This window comes from Lithobates pipiens, unplaced genomic scaffold, assembly GCF_037356315.1.
Source record: "Lithobates pipiens isolate NorthernLeopardFrog02 unplaced genomic scaffold, aLitPip1_a1.2 Scaffold_16, whole genome shotgun sequence".
In the NCBI taxonomy this organism is placed as follows: domain Eukaryota; kingdom Metazoa; phylum Chordata; class Amphibia; order Anura; family Ranidae; genus Lithobates; species Lithobates pipiens.
The window spans coordinates 152,128-168,555 of NW_027507748.1; the positions used below are offsets into that span (position 1 = coordinate 152,128).

The 16,428-nt window shown below is 49.7% G+C and overlaps 1 protein-coding gene across 2 annotated transcripts in view; it reads left to right on the forward strand.

The window, feature by feature from the left end:
• Nucleotides 1–16,428, forward strand: part of LOC143981519 (uncharacterized) — a 147,273-nt gene that overhangs the window by 112,375 nt on the left and 18,470 nt on the right. For both annotated transcript variants that reach the window (XM_077479388.1, XM_077479389.1), the window contains one exon: nt 11,462–11,791. In XM_077479388.1, coding sequence (XP_077335514.1) covers nt 11,462–11,791 — 330 coding nt within the window. The remainder of the gene's footprint in view (nt 1–11,461; nt 11,792–16,428) is intronic.

A 16,428-nucleotide genomic window follows, 5' to 3' on the forward strand; every position in this document is an offset into this window, starting at 1 on the left:
TGTTATCAAGGACTATCATTTTTTGGTGAATTTCAATGATTTATTCATATGGACTTGCATCAAAAGCGACATATTGATCGGTCGATCATTATGTGAGGGGGAGTTAGGATGTGCTTCTCATAAGAATTTTTTTATGAATTATGAATAATGATGATAGTAATAAGATAATAGGAAAGACAAAAAGGTATAATTAGAGTATATGAAGAAAAGGATTTCAATGTGTCTAAACAAAGTTATTGTTGAATTTAAATAATTTTGAAATGTTTAAAAAAAAATAAATAGAAATAGTTGTTTGCTGGTCATGGATAGATGGATAAATAAATAAAAAAAATAAATAGAATGATAGATAGAATATATAAAATATGACAATCGAATAATGGGAAAGTTTTTATGCATTTTGTTTCAAATCTGTATTATGATTAGAATGAAACAATTTTATAAATTGATTATTGGAAGAAACAAAAAAAGGTAGACAAATTATGACAAGTATTTTTAGTCGGAAAATGACTTCTGGTTTATCTGATCCAGTGATCCAGTACATCTGGAGCAATTGATTCAAAATGTGTATGAAAGGGCGCCATAAATGAAATGTGAGTGATTTAGCTAATATTTAAGTTGTGTGAATGTCATTTTGGTACCAGTTGTTCTTTATGACCAAGGTTTATGACTAAAGGTCAGTAGGTCAGTGGTTTCACAGATAAGAATACACATAGAGAATGTGTCATATAATGGAATAATATACTTGAAAAGAAGATCATTTTTAAAGTAAGATCATAGATTATCCATAAAATATTTATATGATATGGTTAAAGTTATAAGAGTTTCACAAGAAGTTAAATACATTTATAAAGTTGAAAGAAGAAAATATTTAATATTACATGATTTAGATGGAGAATTAATTAAAATTAAATATAATAGTTTATACTTTCTCAATGGAATGAAATATTTAAATATTTTTCATAGAAACATCTCAGAATTTTTGAAAATGTTTATGTACAAATTCTGACTCACTAAAATGTATTAATGTGTATTGTATTAATGTTTATTGTATTGTTTGTATTGGAAAAAAAGAGAATCAGAAACATTTATTATTTAAGATGAATGCACTTATTATTTGTTGATTATAGTGCATTGAGGGGGAATATGTTAGAAGTTTTTGAGGTAATTAATATCTTAAAAGATAAAAGTTTCTGAAAATATATGTAAGTTATATGTTCGGTGGTAAGTGATGGTTTCTGAAGGTCACACAACAGCAGATCATATAGAGAGGAGTGGTTTTGCTGAGTAGGTATTTCTATTTTTGAGTTACTATGTCAGGACAATGGGTGGAGTTATGCTACTTATCTATAGACTGAACCATATTGGGTATATATATGCAAATGTGGGTGTTATTAGGATATGCTGACATAACATCTTGAAACAGTATAAGAATGGACTAGGGTTATAGGAAAGGGAGGATTGGTGGGAAGAGAAAGGATTCTACACTTTGGAGAATGTAGATCAGAAGACCCATTCCTCCTTCTGAGGCCATCACCATGCCATATGTTACCAGATGTCAATCTTGTCTTTGCTTGTCTTTCCGAATAATAAACGAACTATTGGATGAACGAAGGATTCTTCAATTTCTACTCCTGAAAGTACGTTTGAAATGCCTTGAAGGAAGACAGACTTTACTGATTCACATATTACACAAAGACTTTGCTATTCATTAAGAAACGCCCCTGTGAGTGAGTATGTAGAGTTGTATTTACACTACATTTGCATTTTTACTACTTTACTCTCGTACTCTCGTTTTTAACAGTCAGTGTGTGTGACGGGTCCGTGTATTTGACATAACCTATTTAACTGAAAATAGAGTTGATACCACTGAAGTCCTCTAATGCCCTTCCAAAGTAACTGAAAAGATTCTGGTTGTAATGATAGATTCGTTGAATAACTGCGTTGAGCCGCTCTTTTTTGCGCCCAGTATATAAACGAATGTCCCAATATCCACACCGTGTTTTGTGCACCTGGAAATTAAACAAAGAGATTAGGTCGTACATATAACCGAAAACATTGGGACTTCCACCTCCCCATTTCTTTAATGTCCGCATCCGGGAACCCTGACCGGGCCGCTTCAGAAGCTGCACCTATCCTAAATGAGTGTGATGAGAATTTGAAGTCACTCAAACCCAGCCGTTCTGAACATCTTTTGAGTACTGCATCAAATTGATATTTTGTCAGAGGCCTCAAATCTGCGTGAATCAGGAAATGCCCCATTCCCGGTGGTCTAATAGCCAAGAATTGTTTAACAGCTGCTACTGGGCACACAAATATATCCCTGAATTCCTGCAAATGGACCCATGACATCTGTAGGACACAACCCAGTGTTATATTTTACATTATCTCGGAACCTTCATAACCCGGCTTACCCGCCCCCTCCCAAACCTTGTCCCTCTTAACAAACGACTGGACAGATTTTGGAGTAAATGGCCATCAGGCCTAAACTTTTTATTAACCAAAATATAATCTTTAATAAATACCAACATTTAAATACGGTAAGAAACTTTCGCAGCCTTTCCAAGGGGTCATGGGTACGTAGCATCACAACATAAAATGGTCACTGCCAACAACTTCAACTGTAACCTCTTGACCTCCAGACGACTACCCCTGTCTCGGAGGCTATAACCAACTGTAGCAGTGACCTACCCGTTTAAAACCCTTCCAGGTTAAACCCTCGTAACCTGGAAGTACCTACAACCACTCCCATCCCATGGATGGGTACAACAGGCCTTTTTACCTGTACCTCACTTCCTCAACTAAAGCCCCCTGAACCGCCCAATGAAACACACTATCACCCGAGACCGATTCCCAGTACCAAACCAGGGAGGGTGGGTGGGGATTGCTTCCTCCTCTGCTCACCAACTGCTAGCACTGTCCCTGCTACCACGAGATGGACACCGTGGCTCCGCCCCTGGCTCCGCCCACCCCTAATCCTTAAAGCGGCCATACACTCCCCTTAAAACGGCGACTGTGCAGTCCAACACATATCATGCCATCCCTGCACCTACCTCCCCCTTGTGGATGCTAGCTGCGGGACTCACTCTTACCATTGCCACATTGATCCATCTTGGAATATTGCAACCAAATGTGTACCCCATAGCTGTCCACCACCACCCGCTCATTCCTAATACCTGAAACACCCAGTCTATTTGCAGGCACCAATTCAGAAATGCGGAACGCTCTGAAAAAGGCCAGTGTAAATGCTGTCTTGAACAGTAAAACCTCATAAGCCGAGAAACATATGACTTCAGTCATCCTACAAAGGCCACCAAGGATGTCGTGGGAGATCGGTCTTCTATCATCCACCAAGACTGTTGACCTCCTGTAACCCTTTAGTGCCTGTTTCAAAGAAAAATAGGAAGAACAAGGTTGCAGACCCCTCAGCTTAAAGAAAAAGGAGATACCAGCCAAAGCTTTCGTTACATAACTATATGAGTAGCTTTGCTGCATTAAACTATCCATTAAGGCTAAAAGCCTGTCTTTGGATGGTTTGTTAAAAGGAAAACCTCCCACACTGGCAAAGGACAGCCAACTTCTCCAGGCTGCTGAGTAGTTGGCCCACGTCTTGGGCGCTAAATACCTCTGAATGGCTTCAGATACTTCCTTCATACAACTTCCCACAGATAGTCTGGGCATGGAATGCCTTCTCTGTCCGCTTCTGGAAGCAACAACCGAAAACGGTCCGGACTTCTTTTGCAGTCCGAACAGGGCATACCGCACACCCCTGAATAGCGTACAAACCTATCTGCACTCCCACTCCCCTTTGATCGGTTTTTGACCTCTGTAGCCGCACAGAACACCTTATCCACTAACACCTCGACATCCTGATTACCCAATCCGCCCGCAATCCGCCGAGAAGGGCTCACCAATTCGCTAACGCGAAACGCCCCAAAAAAGGCCAACGAAAAAGCGGCCAAAAACAAAACATCCTCATACATAGAGGAACACACCGACTCCAAGTGTTCCCCCAGCATCAACAAATTCGCAAACGTAATAGGCCGCCTCCCATCCTGCCTCCTGTGCCCCTTCCTGTACCCCTTCATGGCTTGCCGAACCCAAATGTCCTTAGTCAAATCCGACATACCCAGCAGTTTAAACCAAAACGCTACGCCCGCCATCTTCTTGTAAATCGATGACGCGGATTTCCCTGCATCTATATGCCTGGACACAAAGTACAAAACCAACTGCCGAAAATCTGTCTCACCCCCACAACCCCCCGACTCCAAAATTAACTCCGACCACTCCTGCCACACCTTTTGGTATGCGGACCACGTGGACATACTCACTGATCGTTGTATCCACCTTACGGCGATTCCAACGCCAATTCCCAGATCCAATCCGGACACGGCACTCCTTCCTCGTCTGCCTCCGGCGCCAGGGCCCGGAACCTGACCCACTGGAAGCGAGACAAAGAATCAGCTAGGGTGTTATCCACTCCCGGAATATGCACAGCATAGAGAAAAACATTCAAATGCAAGCAGCGCAGCACCAACTGTCTCATCAAACGTATGACAGGTGGCGAAGACGCCGACATGCTATTGATAACCTGCACGACACCCATGTTGTCGCAATTCAAACGCAGTTTTAGGTTCCGGCATGCCTGCCTCCACAATTCCAAAGCCAGCACCACCGGAAACAGTTCCAACAGCACCAAATTCCCTAAGAAACCTGCTTCCACCCACGATGGAGGCCACGGCGCAGCACTCCAATGTCCCTGAAAAAATGCTCCGTAGCCTGTAGATCCCGCGGCGTCAGTAACCAAGTCTAGGTCGAAGTTGCTCACCGGGCCCGACATCCACACTGACCTGCCATTGTACTCGGAAAGGAACAGACACCAAATCCAGAGGTCCTCCCTATGTTCCCTACTCAGCCGGATAAAGTGCGTAGGCGCCCTAACCCCTGCCGTAGCGGCCGACAACCTCCGACAGAAAACCCTCCCCATGGGAATGATACGGCAAGCGAAGTTCAACTTGCCCAGCAGGGACTGCAAAGCACATAACTGAACCTTCTTACAACCATGCACTGCCCTAATCTCCGCCTGTAAATCCCTGAGCTTCCCTTCTGGCAACCTGCACTCCATGGCCACGGAGTCGATTACAATGCCCAGGAAACTCAGCTCCGTCCGCAGGCCCTCAGTTTTATCGGCAGCCAAAGGCACGCCAAACTCTGCCGCAATGTGTTGCAACGTGGACAACAGAATTGCACACACATTGGACGAAGGCGGGCCCACGCAGAGAAAATCATCCAAGTAATGGATGACGGAATCCAATCCAGCCATGTCCCGCACAACCCACTCCAAAAAGGAACTAAATGCTTCGAACACAGCACAAGAAACCGAACAGCCCATGGGCAAACGCCTATCTACGTAATAGCAGCCCTGCCAACAACAACCCAGCAAACGAAAACTATCTGGGTGCACCGGCAACAGCTGAAACGCCGACTCCATGTCAGCCTTAGCCATCAGCGCCCCCCGGCCATAACGACGAACCCAGCGTACCGCCGCATCGAACGAGGTGTAAGAAACCGTGCAGGCCTCGGGGTCGATGAAATCGTTAACCGAACCCCCTTTTGGGAACGACAAGTGGTGTATCAATCTAAACTGGTTTGGTTCCTTCTTGGGAACTACCCCCAGCGGGGACACCACTAAATCGTCGAAAGGAACCTAAGCGAACGGCCCAGCCATCCTCCCCAATGCCACCTCCTTCGCCAATTTTTCAGAGACCACCGCCGGGTGTTGCATAGCCGACTTCAAATTACTCGCAATCGGGGGAATCACAGTCAATGTACACGGGATCCTAAAACCGTCCTGAAATCCAGCGTTGATCAACCTCGCTGCCGCTCTATCCGGGTATCTATTTAGAAAAGGCAGCATCCTTTCCCGCATCACCGGAGTCGTTCCTCTTGTATGCAGGCTCCCCGGCACGCTTTCCTTTCTTGAAGCACTTAGCGAGGGCATGTGCCCCCCCGCATCCCGAACACTCATGCTTAAATCTGCAGCCAACACCGAACTTGCAAGAGCCCTCGTTGAACTGCCAGCACACTCCCCATTTTTTTCCGGCCGGCGGTCCCGAGGAGTTGCTACCCCCGGCCCCCCCTTGAAAAGACTGAGGCGGGGCCCTAGCTGACGCCATGAGCCTCATCCAGAGGCTAATATCCTTATGATCCCAGCGCAAGGCCGGTCGTACCGCCCTGCGCTGTCGAAACTGCTCGTCATAGCGCAGCCATGCGGAGCCCCCGTAAACACGATACGCCTCCCCAATGGCGTCCATGTAACAAAATAACGCCGAGCAGTGTTCAGGTTCTTCTCGCCGACTACACTTGCAAAGACAGCAAAGGCTTGGAGCCAATTGGCAAACGTCCGCGGAATCAGGTGGTAACGCCTTTTTTCTTCGTCCTCCTTCTTCGTATCGTCCGGTTTCACCCTGTCCAGATTAAACTTCTCAAGAGGCAACAAGGAGAAAATCTCCACATATTCCCCTTTCCAAATTTTGTCCCGGACCTCCTGCTTTAAGTGGGCTCCTAACGGTCCCTCGAAGCACACATACACCTCGCAGTGTGCCGCATCCGCGATCCTCACGATGTCAGCTCTCCCAGCTGTCTCCGTGTTCCCTGACACCGCCGCACTCACCTTCTCCACGGCCTGCCCCGCTGTCTGGACCGGCTGCGTCTCCACGGTGGAGGGGCCCTGCTCACTGCCGACGGCTGGCACCATGCCCGCCGTGGTACCGCCCAAAGGGGGCCTCCGTCGGCGTGGTCCCCTGACCACCCTCGAACTGGCCTACCAAAACCGGCAGACCCTCTAGTAATGCCTGTAACAGACCCCCGGCCCCCGGGACCGCAGCCCCACTCCCCACCCGTGGTTGGACAGGACCCGCCAACAGCGTAGCGGGAGGCACCGCCTCCCCCCCCGCACAGCAGCCCCACCCAATAAACCCCGCAACACATTGGCAAAATCAACATTTCCATGGGACTTACCAGGCTGACTGGGCGCTGCTCCAACAGCCGCTGAGCCGACCTCCCCCGCCGCTTGCTCCTCCACGTCATCCGACAATTCGCCCTCAGACCGACTCCCATCGTCTTGACACTCGAGGAGCGGCAGCCCCTCCGGGGAGGGGCTCCTGGATGTCGGGCGCCTCTGCGTCCCGGCCCGATCTTCCGCCGGCGCCGAGCCGGCCAAGCGACAGCGTTGTCCTCCCTCCGAGCACGCAGGTGGGCCGTCTCTGGCACCACTCCTGCCGCGGAAGTCCTGTCCACTTTCTCTCGGTGGCGTCCACCCACCCACTGTGCCGTCCAGAGACCCACAAGCATGCCCCACAGAGGCTGGAGCTGACGCTTCCCTGGTGACCCCCCTCGGCTCATGTGAAGCCGCTGGGGTGCTTGACATGGCCCGCCTGGAGGCCGCCGGCTTCCTCCTCTTCGCCGTGCTGCATGACATCCCACCACTGACTCCCTTTGGCTCCTGCAGAGCTGCAGGCGTGACTGGTCCCGCTGCCACCAGACACGTCTCCTTCCCCTTCCTAGCAGAGCCCCGTGCAGACCTCCCCTCCCTCCCCCTCAGCTCGTGCAGAGCTGCTGGGGGCGACACAAGTGCAGAGTCCCGGTCCCCCCGCCCCACCCACAAGTCCCCATCCCCAACAGGGCTCCTGGCAGCATGTCTGCTCCTTCCCCCTGGCTCGTGCAGAGCCACCGGAGACGATCTGGTCGGGGATCTTCTCCTCCCTACCCCCGGGGAAGCGGCACCATGTAGGCCCGTGGCCCCGCCTCCCGTCACGGGGCCTCGGCGTGCAGGCCGCCCAGGCCCCACCGGGAACGCCGGCTGGTTCCTCTTCACTGGTGGCATTGATTGGTCCCCCCTCGGACTCCTGGCCCCCCGGGAAGGCCCCGCTACAGCCCCGGGAGAGTACCTTGATGGCGGCCTCGAGATCCTGCCCATCCGCCTTTGGCCTGCCATCCGCCCGCTTCCGCCCGCTTCCGCCAGCACCGCCGCTGTATCCAGTCAGGCCCCCTGGATGCCGCCGCCGCTCTGAGTTGCTCCAGCAATGCCGCCGCGTCCGCCATCTTCTCGCTGTGACGAGGAGCAGTGAAAAAACTGCCTCCTCACGCGTTCTCCCTTCCGGACTGACCTTTTGTGACTCCTCCCCCTTTTTAAATGGCCGCTCCCCTCCGTTTTCTCCGCCTACCATCTCTAAACCCCACCTTTTAGTGTGTCACTTGACACACTGTCATGCCCGGCCCTCCTCTACATTCCGCCCAGCTCCATTCTCGCTCCGGTCCTCTCTTTCCACCTCCAGAAGTGCTGCTGGGTCTGGGGGTTGCCAGGAATACCCAACCTGTGACTGCTGAGGCACCTCAGCTCACCGAGTGCCTTGCTGTGTCATTTCAGCTGCAGGCTGCCTTGAGAGGTGCTGCACTGGCTTCCTCCCCTCTGGTTCTGCTGCTGGCTGCTGTACTTGACTCCGCCGACCGCCTTTGTCTGCTGGTGACTGGGAGCACGTCCGCCGTTTCTTTGAGCCGCGACGGCCCCTTGAGGTCTGCTCTCCTCTTCGTCTGCCTCCACAGCCGGCCAAAAACATTCGGGATGAACACTTCTCCTCGTTCTTCCGCAAAGGGGTGGCTCTTTCTCTCTCCTCCCTTCGCCATTAAGACCAGCCTACTCGCCGCCCACTGCTGAGTCTCCGCCTCCATCTTCTTCCAGCTGTACGGCTGAGTCTGACTCTAAACAGCGGCGAAGCCATTCCTCTCCTCCTGCACCGCCCGCCTTCTCCAGGAGCTTCCGCAATAAGGATTCCATTATGAGGAGAGCTCCAATCTTCTTGGTGGTCCACAGGCAAAGAGGAATACCCCTTCACCTGTTAAGCTTCCAGCACATTCCCTTAAACCTGATTGGCCCTATATACAGGTTAATGTATTTGGGTTAATGTCACTTTAAGAGAATGGCAAATTGGGCTGGGGGCGGGGTTAAGGCTCACAAGGCTATTGGTGATATCCCAAATGATCATGTGACCCATGGGGAATGTTCTGGAAAGGGGCTTATTATATATAGGACTCTCTCATAGGTGCACTCACACCTGTTCCCAGCCAGGCAGTGAAGGTGCAACAAGCTTCCCATCCCCCCTTCCCTTGTCGCTAAGCACGTTTATGTGGTCTGTCAACCTACGTGATGTAGGGGGGACTTTGGTGAAAAGACTTTGGTATGCTCGAGTCCTTTAAGACTGAGCTGTATTGAAGTTGATAGTTTCAAAATATAAGAATTTTATGATGCAATAAAATTATCAGAATATGATTATTTATTTATTGATTTGAATATACCAATAAAAGTACAGCGGCCAATTCTTTGCCAATAAGTGTATTGAGTTATTATTTAAATAGGCTATCTAAGTTTTGGTATTCGGGGAGGGTAGGTGCGGCCTGCATTCCCATGCACTCACATGAACGCCATGAAAAATTTGCCAAATCACATAAAACTCCACATCACGCTTGAACTTCTTTTTACACTTATATGCTGGGGCATTGATGGTTACGGTGGACCCAGGATTACACAAGTGGTCGAATTGCTTCTCACCCCTCCTCATCGCCGCACTCGCTTTGTTTCAACAGTCCAGTAGTGGTTGGAGCGTCCTGTGTCCTTCCCTTCACTCCCTCCGTCCAACAGTAACCATGCAAACCCCAAAGCTCTAGATTAGTAATACAATACAATCACCAGATAGCCACGCCCCGACATCTTTCGTCATCAGTCTGTCTTACTCATGGGATTGGCTATCTGAACGGGCAAACTTCCTTTTATTCATTTGGAATCAGCAGTAATGGGCGGATGTCCATTAACCGCACATGCACCCTTCGCGTGTCCCCGTTCCATCAATATGCCAGCATTCACATAGAAGCACATAATGAAACCTCCCAATCGTATTTCCCACTAGTGCCACCCAATACCCGCAAGCAACGCCATCACCCAGCTCCCCAACAATACACTGTGAGAAGCTGGGACATGTCTTTATATTGTGATTTGGCTAATTTTCATGGAGTTCGTGTGAGTGCATTGGAATTGGATGGTTTTATTGGATTAAAGAGTTTACTGAAACTGTATTCCGCTATTGGAGGCTTCTTTCTTCTTGCAAGGTTATATATACACGTATACCATCAAGGAGGGGCTAATGTGTATGGGCTTCACAACTCTGATGATCCTGCTATTATAACTCTGATTAAAGGGTTAAAAGCCTTATCAGCCAATCACGAGAGTGTGAGACTTAATGGCTGGTGAGTGCATTCACATTGGGGACTCACAGTCACTGAAGGTGTGGTGAAGGAATAAACACTTTATTTGGACACTAATTATCATCTTATACGTGGACTATCACTGTTGGACTCTTATATTTATTTTTATAAAAAAAAATTCAGTTTATTTTTTCACTTAAATTAATGTTTTTCTTACCTGATTAAATTCGGGTATATGTGCATGTGTTTTATTATATATTGGTTTACACATTTCAGCACTTTATAGATGTATAGGAGTTTATTCGTGTATGTTTGGTTTGGTATATGTCTCATGTGAGATAAGATAAAATTAGGATTGTCTGCATGCCAGTTTGAAATTCAAGCCATCCAAGGGCAGACTGATTGTACTGAAGTTGGTCCATCGGATGACTTCAGAACAACCAGCCCGTTGTGTTCTTTTGTTGTACAATCACTGCCGGTGGCTATAGCCTCCAGCACTGATCATTGTATTCTGATGGCGGGGAAACCTTCCACTCTCAGAACACAATGACTCCACAAGAGGGATTCTTCCCATCAACACTGACTGTGCTGATGGGGAATCAAGCGATTTTCTTTCCTTCAATCTGTGGAAGAAGAACCGAAAATTGAAAATGTATGTCTAGCCTTAGACCAAATAATACAAAATATCCAGAGAAGACATTTATTGTCCTCCACGTGTCCATTGTCCTTGTCCATGTATGGATGGACGCCCACCATCATCTACTGGAAGGTCAGGTATTATCTTACCTGACTGCATTATATATGTAATACATTCTCTATTTATCATCTCTTTATAAAGTCCATCCAGTTCCACCAATAAAAGAGAAGAAATCCTCCAATCCCATCTACACAATCCTATACCTACAGAGGATCCAGAGGAAGGCCAAATAAAGGACGCTCCAATTTACTCCAGCAGGGGAAATGGGGGGAGGAATGATTGTCTATTCATTGATGATTTATTGGTAGAATAATGGAGAGTATAGGGGTGTCAGAGGAGATTCCTCAATGATCTGAGATGGGAAGAAAACAGAGGAATCCCAGGAAGACCCGGAGGACTCTGATAGATGGAATCTGAATATTTCTGGGATCCTCATAGAGGGATATATGTTATATGAGGGGGAGGGGAGTACACTGTGACCTGACTGGGATCTGTATTCTGTCTGTGCAGGAAAAGTCCAGGAGGAAATATTCACCCGGCCGGGATCTGACCTTCTCATCCCCATCAGAATCCATCTCACCCTCAACCGTACAGATACAGGGAGATGTGACCGGATTATCTGGACATATGAGAAATCTCCTGTAGACTGGAATACAATAGCTCGACACAAGAATTGTGATCCGTCTGATCGCAGATATTTCCCCAATACAAGGATATCAGAGAATGGAAGTCTGATCATATCCAATGTGACTCCGGAGAATGACGGGAGATACCGTGTGTATATAGAGAACTCTACAGAACACCGTATACAGAGAGATGATTACTTCATCCATGTAGAAGGTAAGTCCATCCAACCCCCACCCCCAGTCCTAGCAGCAGGGCCGCTGATAGGGAAATACAACCAGCCCTGTTGTACCGGGCCCAGCCAGCAGGGGAGGCTGAGCAGATTTCTAGCTAAAAAAACTAATTTGCTAAATAACTTTATTAACCTGCACCTACGTGATTTGTGAGGAATATAGAACCTTCCTGGGCCCCATCAGGATAATAGAGGGGCCCAGGAGGTGAGAGAAGAAGAGGGACTTTTTCTCCATTTTCGGGTGGAGGTATACAATCCCCGCTCTGCATCTGTGTACATTGTGCTCCCTGTGTGCTTTCCTGGGCGGATGGATTCAATTCTAATGCGGCTCCTTCCCTCATTAAGTGCCGCACTGCTGCAGCCTGAAGGAGAGACTGAAAGAGAAAGTAATCCCGACACACGTCACACGTCACACGTCACACGTCACACGCCACACATCACACGTCACACATCACACATCACACCTCACACCTCACACCTCACACATCACACATCACACACTGACACATCACACACTGACACATCACACATCACACATCACAACACATCACACATCAAATCACATGACTAGTGTAGCCTGAACGTTCTCCCTATTTTGTACCTTTCACCAAATTCTTTACCCCCTTTAGAAACAAGACCACACCTTTGAATTGGAGTAAACTGGCCACAACAGCCTTTATTAACACAAATAAAAACTCAATCCAATAACACATACATTATATACATAATAATAACTCGTAACATCAACCACATAACATGCCCAGTCTGGTGATCTCTGACGGTGACCCACACTTATAACAACACCCAATCACTGCGGTACACATGTCAATTTTCCCAAGGCCTCCACCTGTGACCGGTCGGAGACAACTTCCGTCAGTGAACCTAACCGTATTCCATCCACCATTCTGGAATACCCCAGAGGGGCCGATCTTTCGATGAGCCCCCCACACCCTCAGATCCCTTCTGAGTAACCATCTACCGACAAACACCGCCACAGCCCAAAAGGGCGACTACCTCAACCTTGCGGGCAACCCCACGCCCGAAGAGCTTTCTTTTACAAAAGTTTTTATTATAAAGTAACAAGATTATGGGTCAATATAATAGGCTTACAGTGGGATGTCGGTACAGGAAGTTTCAGTTGAGTACAATTCAACCCGAAGAGCTTTCTGTATACCTTCCTGAAGGCCCAAGGACCACAGGTCTATCCCCACTTCAGATAGATGAACACCATCCTTCCGCAAATAGAGCCCCACATTAACCTCCAGCTCCCGATGCTGGACGACGATCCCGCCATTCTGCACCACAAACCTCCCCACCACCTTGTTAATCCTAATCCTGGTCTTGTTAATGCTATCAACAGACCTCACCCATCTCCACACTGTTCTGGCCACAATGTCCGACCAGACCAGGATGGTGCCAGGGAAACGCACTCGCAGACATAAAACATCTGCTTTTATATCCGCCAAGATATCCTTCACTTTCCGTACCCCCAGATCGTTCCCTCCCGCATGAGCGACTAGCACATCCGGGGGCCTGTCTCTCAACGCAAATCGCTCAACCTCCCTCATCACTCTCTCCCACTGCATTCCCGGGAATCCTAACCACTTTAAACATGCCTCGCGCCTGGAAATGCCCAGCTGCCTGCCTGCTGGCCTTGCATCACCTCTCCTGGCCCCCCAACACATATAGGAATGCCCTAGGATCCAAACGAGGCGTGCTGAACCTCCATCTGGAACAAAAAAAACACAACAAATAACCAACAACAAGCAACAAAACTCCACATAAGAACAGAGCAAGTGCCTCCAAACCCTACCAACCTGCTCCCAACCCTCTGCTCAGTCCCCATCACTCCCATGCCATCTGCGGCCAGACATAAGGATGGAATCTCCTGGATTCTCAGCGCCCAATCCCGCGTACTATCGCCTCATCCAACCCACATCTGGCAGCCTCTGTGGCCGCCCCAATGCGGAAGGAGTGAGACGCATAGGCCTTGCTATCCAAACCCAAATTCCGCAGACACCGCCGGAACACAGATACAAATTGAAATTTGGAGAGAAACGAACCGTCCTTGTGCTTAAAAAATTAGCCCTGCCCCTCCTGGCCGCACCGCCCTAAGCGCCCGCACTTCCGTCACTGGACACACCGCAGAACCCGGTAATGCAAAAAGTGATACCCCCTGCCTAGTTGGTCAGTCTTTGACTTCCGCAACCTGATACTTACCCGGTCAACACCCACCTGCAGGTCTTGATCCAACAGACCCCCGGCCGCCCCTTTTGACGGACTCACCAACTCCCCAATCCTAAACGCCCCATAGAAAGCCAACAAAAACGCTGCTGTAAACAGCACCGCTTCGTACCTAGAAGCACAGACCGACCCAAGCCGACCACAAATTGCCACCAGGTTCGCAAACATGACTGGCCGCCTCCCATCCCGTCGGTGCTGTTGCCTCCGGTATCCTTTCAATGTCTGTTGCACCCAAAAATCCTTTGTTCCGTCCACTTCCCCCCTCAACTTGAGCAAAAAGGCCAGCCCCGCCAATTTATGATCAAGGGACGCGGGTGCCAACCCCAGTTCCATATTCTTAGCCACCAGGTACAACACTAACCCCCGCTGATCAGAGCCCTGATCACTTACCCCGGCCTCCTGAACCAATCCCAACCACTCCGTCCACACCCTTGAGTAGGCAGCCCAGGTAGCCTCACTCAAAGACCTCCGGATCCAGCCTGCGGCAACTCCAAAGGCAGCTCCCACATCCATGCGGGGCAAGGAGCCCCCGACTCCTCCACACCCGGTGCCATTTCCCTGAACTTGTCCCACTAGAAACGAGAGAGCGAGTCAGCCAATGAATTTTCAACCCCAGGGATGTGCACCGCATACACAAACACATTAAGACTCAAACACCGAAACACCAATTGCCGCAGAAGGCGAATGACCGGGGGTGAGGAAGCCATCGTGCAGTTCATAACCTGCACAACCCCCAAGTTATCGCAATTGGTGCGCAGCTTCAGATTGCAAAAATCCTCCCCCCACAGCTCTAAAGCCAACACCACCGGAAAGAGTTCGAGCAACACCAGGTTTCCCAACATCTCTGCCTCACCCCAGGACTGTGGCCACGGTTCCACACTCCAGCGACCCCAAAAAAATGCTCCGTTGCCCGTAGAGCCCGCCTCGTCGGTGACCAACTCCACATCAAAAATTGCTCACTAGCCCGGACATCCACATTGCCCGCTCGTTGTACGAGGCCAGGAGTTCATGCCACGCCCTTAAGTCTTCCCTGTGCTCCTTCCGTAACCGAATAAAATGGGTAGGCACACTCACCCCAGCTGTGGCCGCCGACAGCCGTCGGCAGAAAACCCAGCCCATGGGGATGATCCTGCAGACGAAATTCAGTTTGCCCAGCAATGACTGCAACGCCCGCAGCTGACCCTTCTGCTTCCCCTGAATCTCCGCAATCCCCCTCTGCAGATCGGCCAATTTATTGCTGGGCAATCTGCACTCCATCGCCCCAGAGTCAATCACTATCCCCAAGAAACTCAACTCTGTCTTATCCTCCGCCAAGGGTACCCCAAACCTGCCTGCGATGTGTTGCAATGTGGAAAGCAGAATCGCACACACAGCGGAGACCGGTGGGCCCACGCACAGGATGTTACCCAAATAATGGATAACCGACCCCAGGCCTGAAACGTCCCTCACCTCCGATTCCAAAAAGCAGCTAAAGGCCTCAAAATACGCGCAGGAAATGCAACAGCCCGTGGACAAATCTGTCCTGCCAGTGGCACCCCAACAGCCGGAAGCTGTCCGGGTGAACCGGCAACAGGCAGAACACTGATTTCACATCTGCCTTCGCCATAAGCGCCCCCCGCCCGTATTTCCGTACCCATCTCAACGCTGCCTCCAATGACGTGTACGAGAGCGTACACGCATCCGGGTCAATGAAATCATTAACCAAACCCTCTTTTGGAAAGGACAAGTGATGGATAAGGCGAAACTTGCCCGGCTTTTTCTTAGGGACCACCCCCAACGGGGACACCACCAGGTTACCCCAAGGCTTAGCCTCAAAGGGCCCCCCCATACGTCCCAACGCTACCTCATTACCCAATTTTGCATCCACAACCCCTGGGTGTTGCAGAGCCAATCGCAAATTCCATGCCACTGGCGGGGTCTCCGCCAATGAACAAGGAATCCTGAAACTGCCCCGAAAACCCGAAGCCAACACCCGCGCCGCTCCAACATCCGGATACTTAGGAAAGGAAGCATCCTTTCCAGATTCACTGGCGTCGTCTCTTTTATGAGCAACATCACCGGCACGCTTTCCCTTCTTGAAGCACCGGGCCAGCATGTGGGCACCCCCGCACCCGGAACATTCGTGCTTCACCGCCAGGCCCCGCCCCTCGTCTGGCCTCATCTCCAGTCCCGCCCACAGTCCAGAACCCCCAGGCCAAAGCCCTCTATCTTCCACTGCCCCCACAGGGAGGCCATGTCCCGAATGTCCCCCTCCCCCGCCCACCACGTGTTGTAGGCCTGGCGCGGAGCCAGCGCCATGACTGCCCGAGGCCCCGCCCCCGACGCCGGTCAGTGGTGTGTTGACTGCCTGGTAACCGGTTGGCTGTGAAGGATCCTC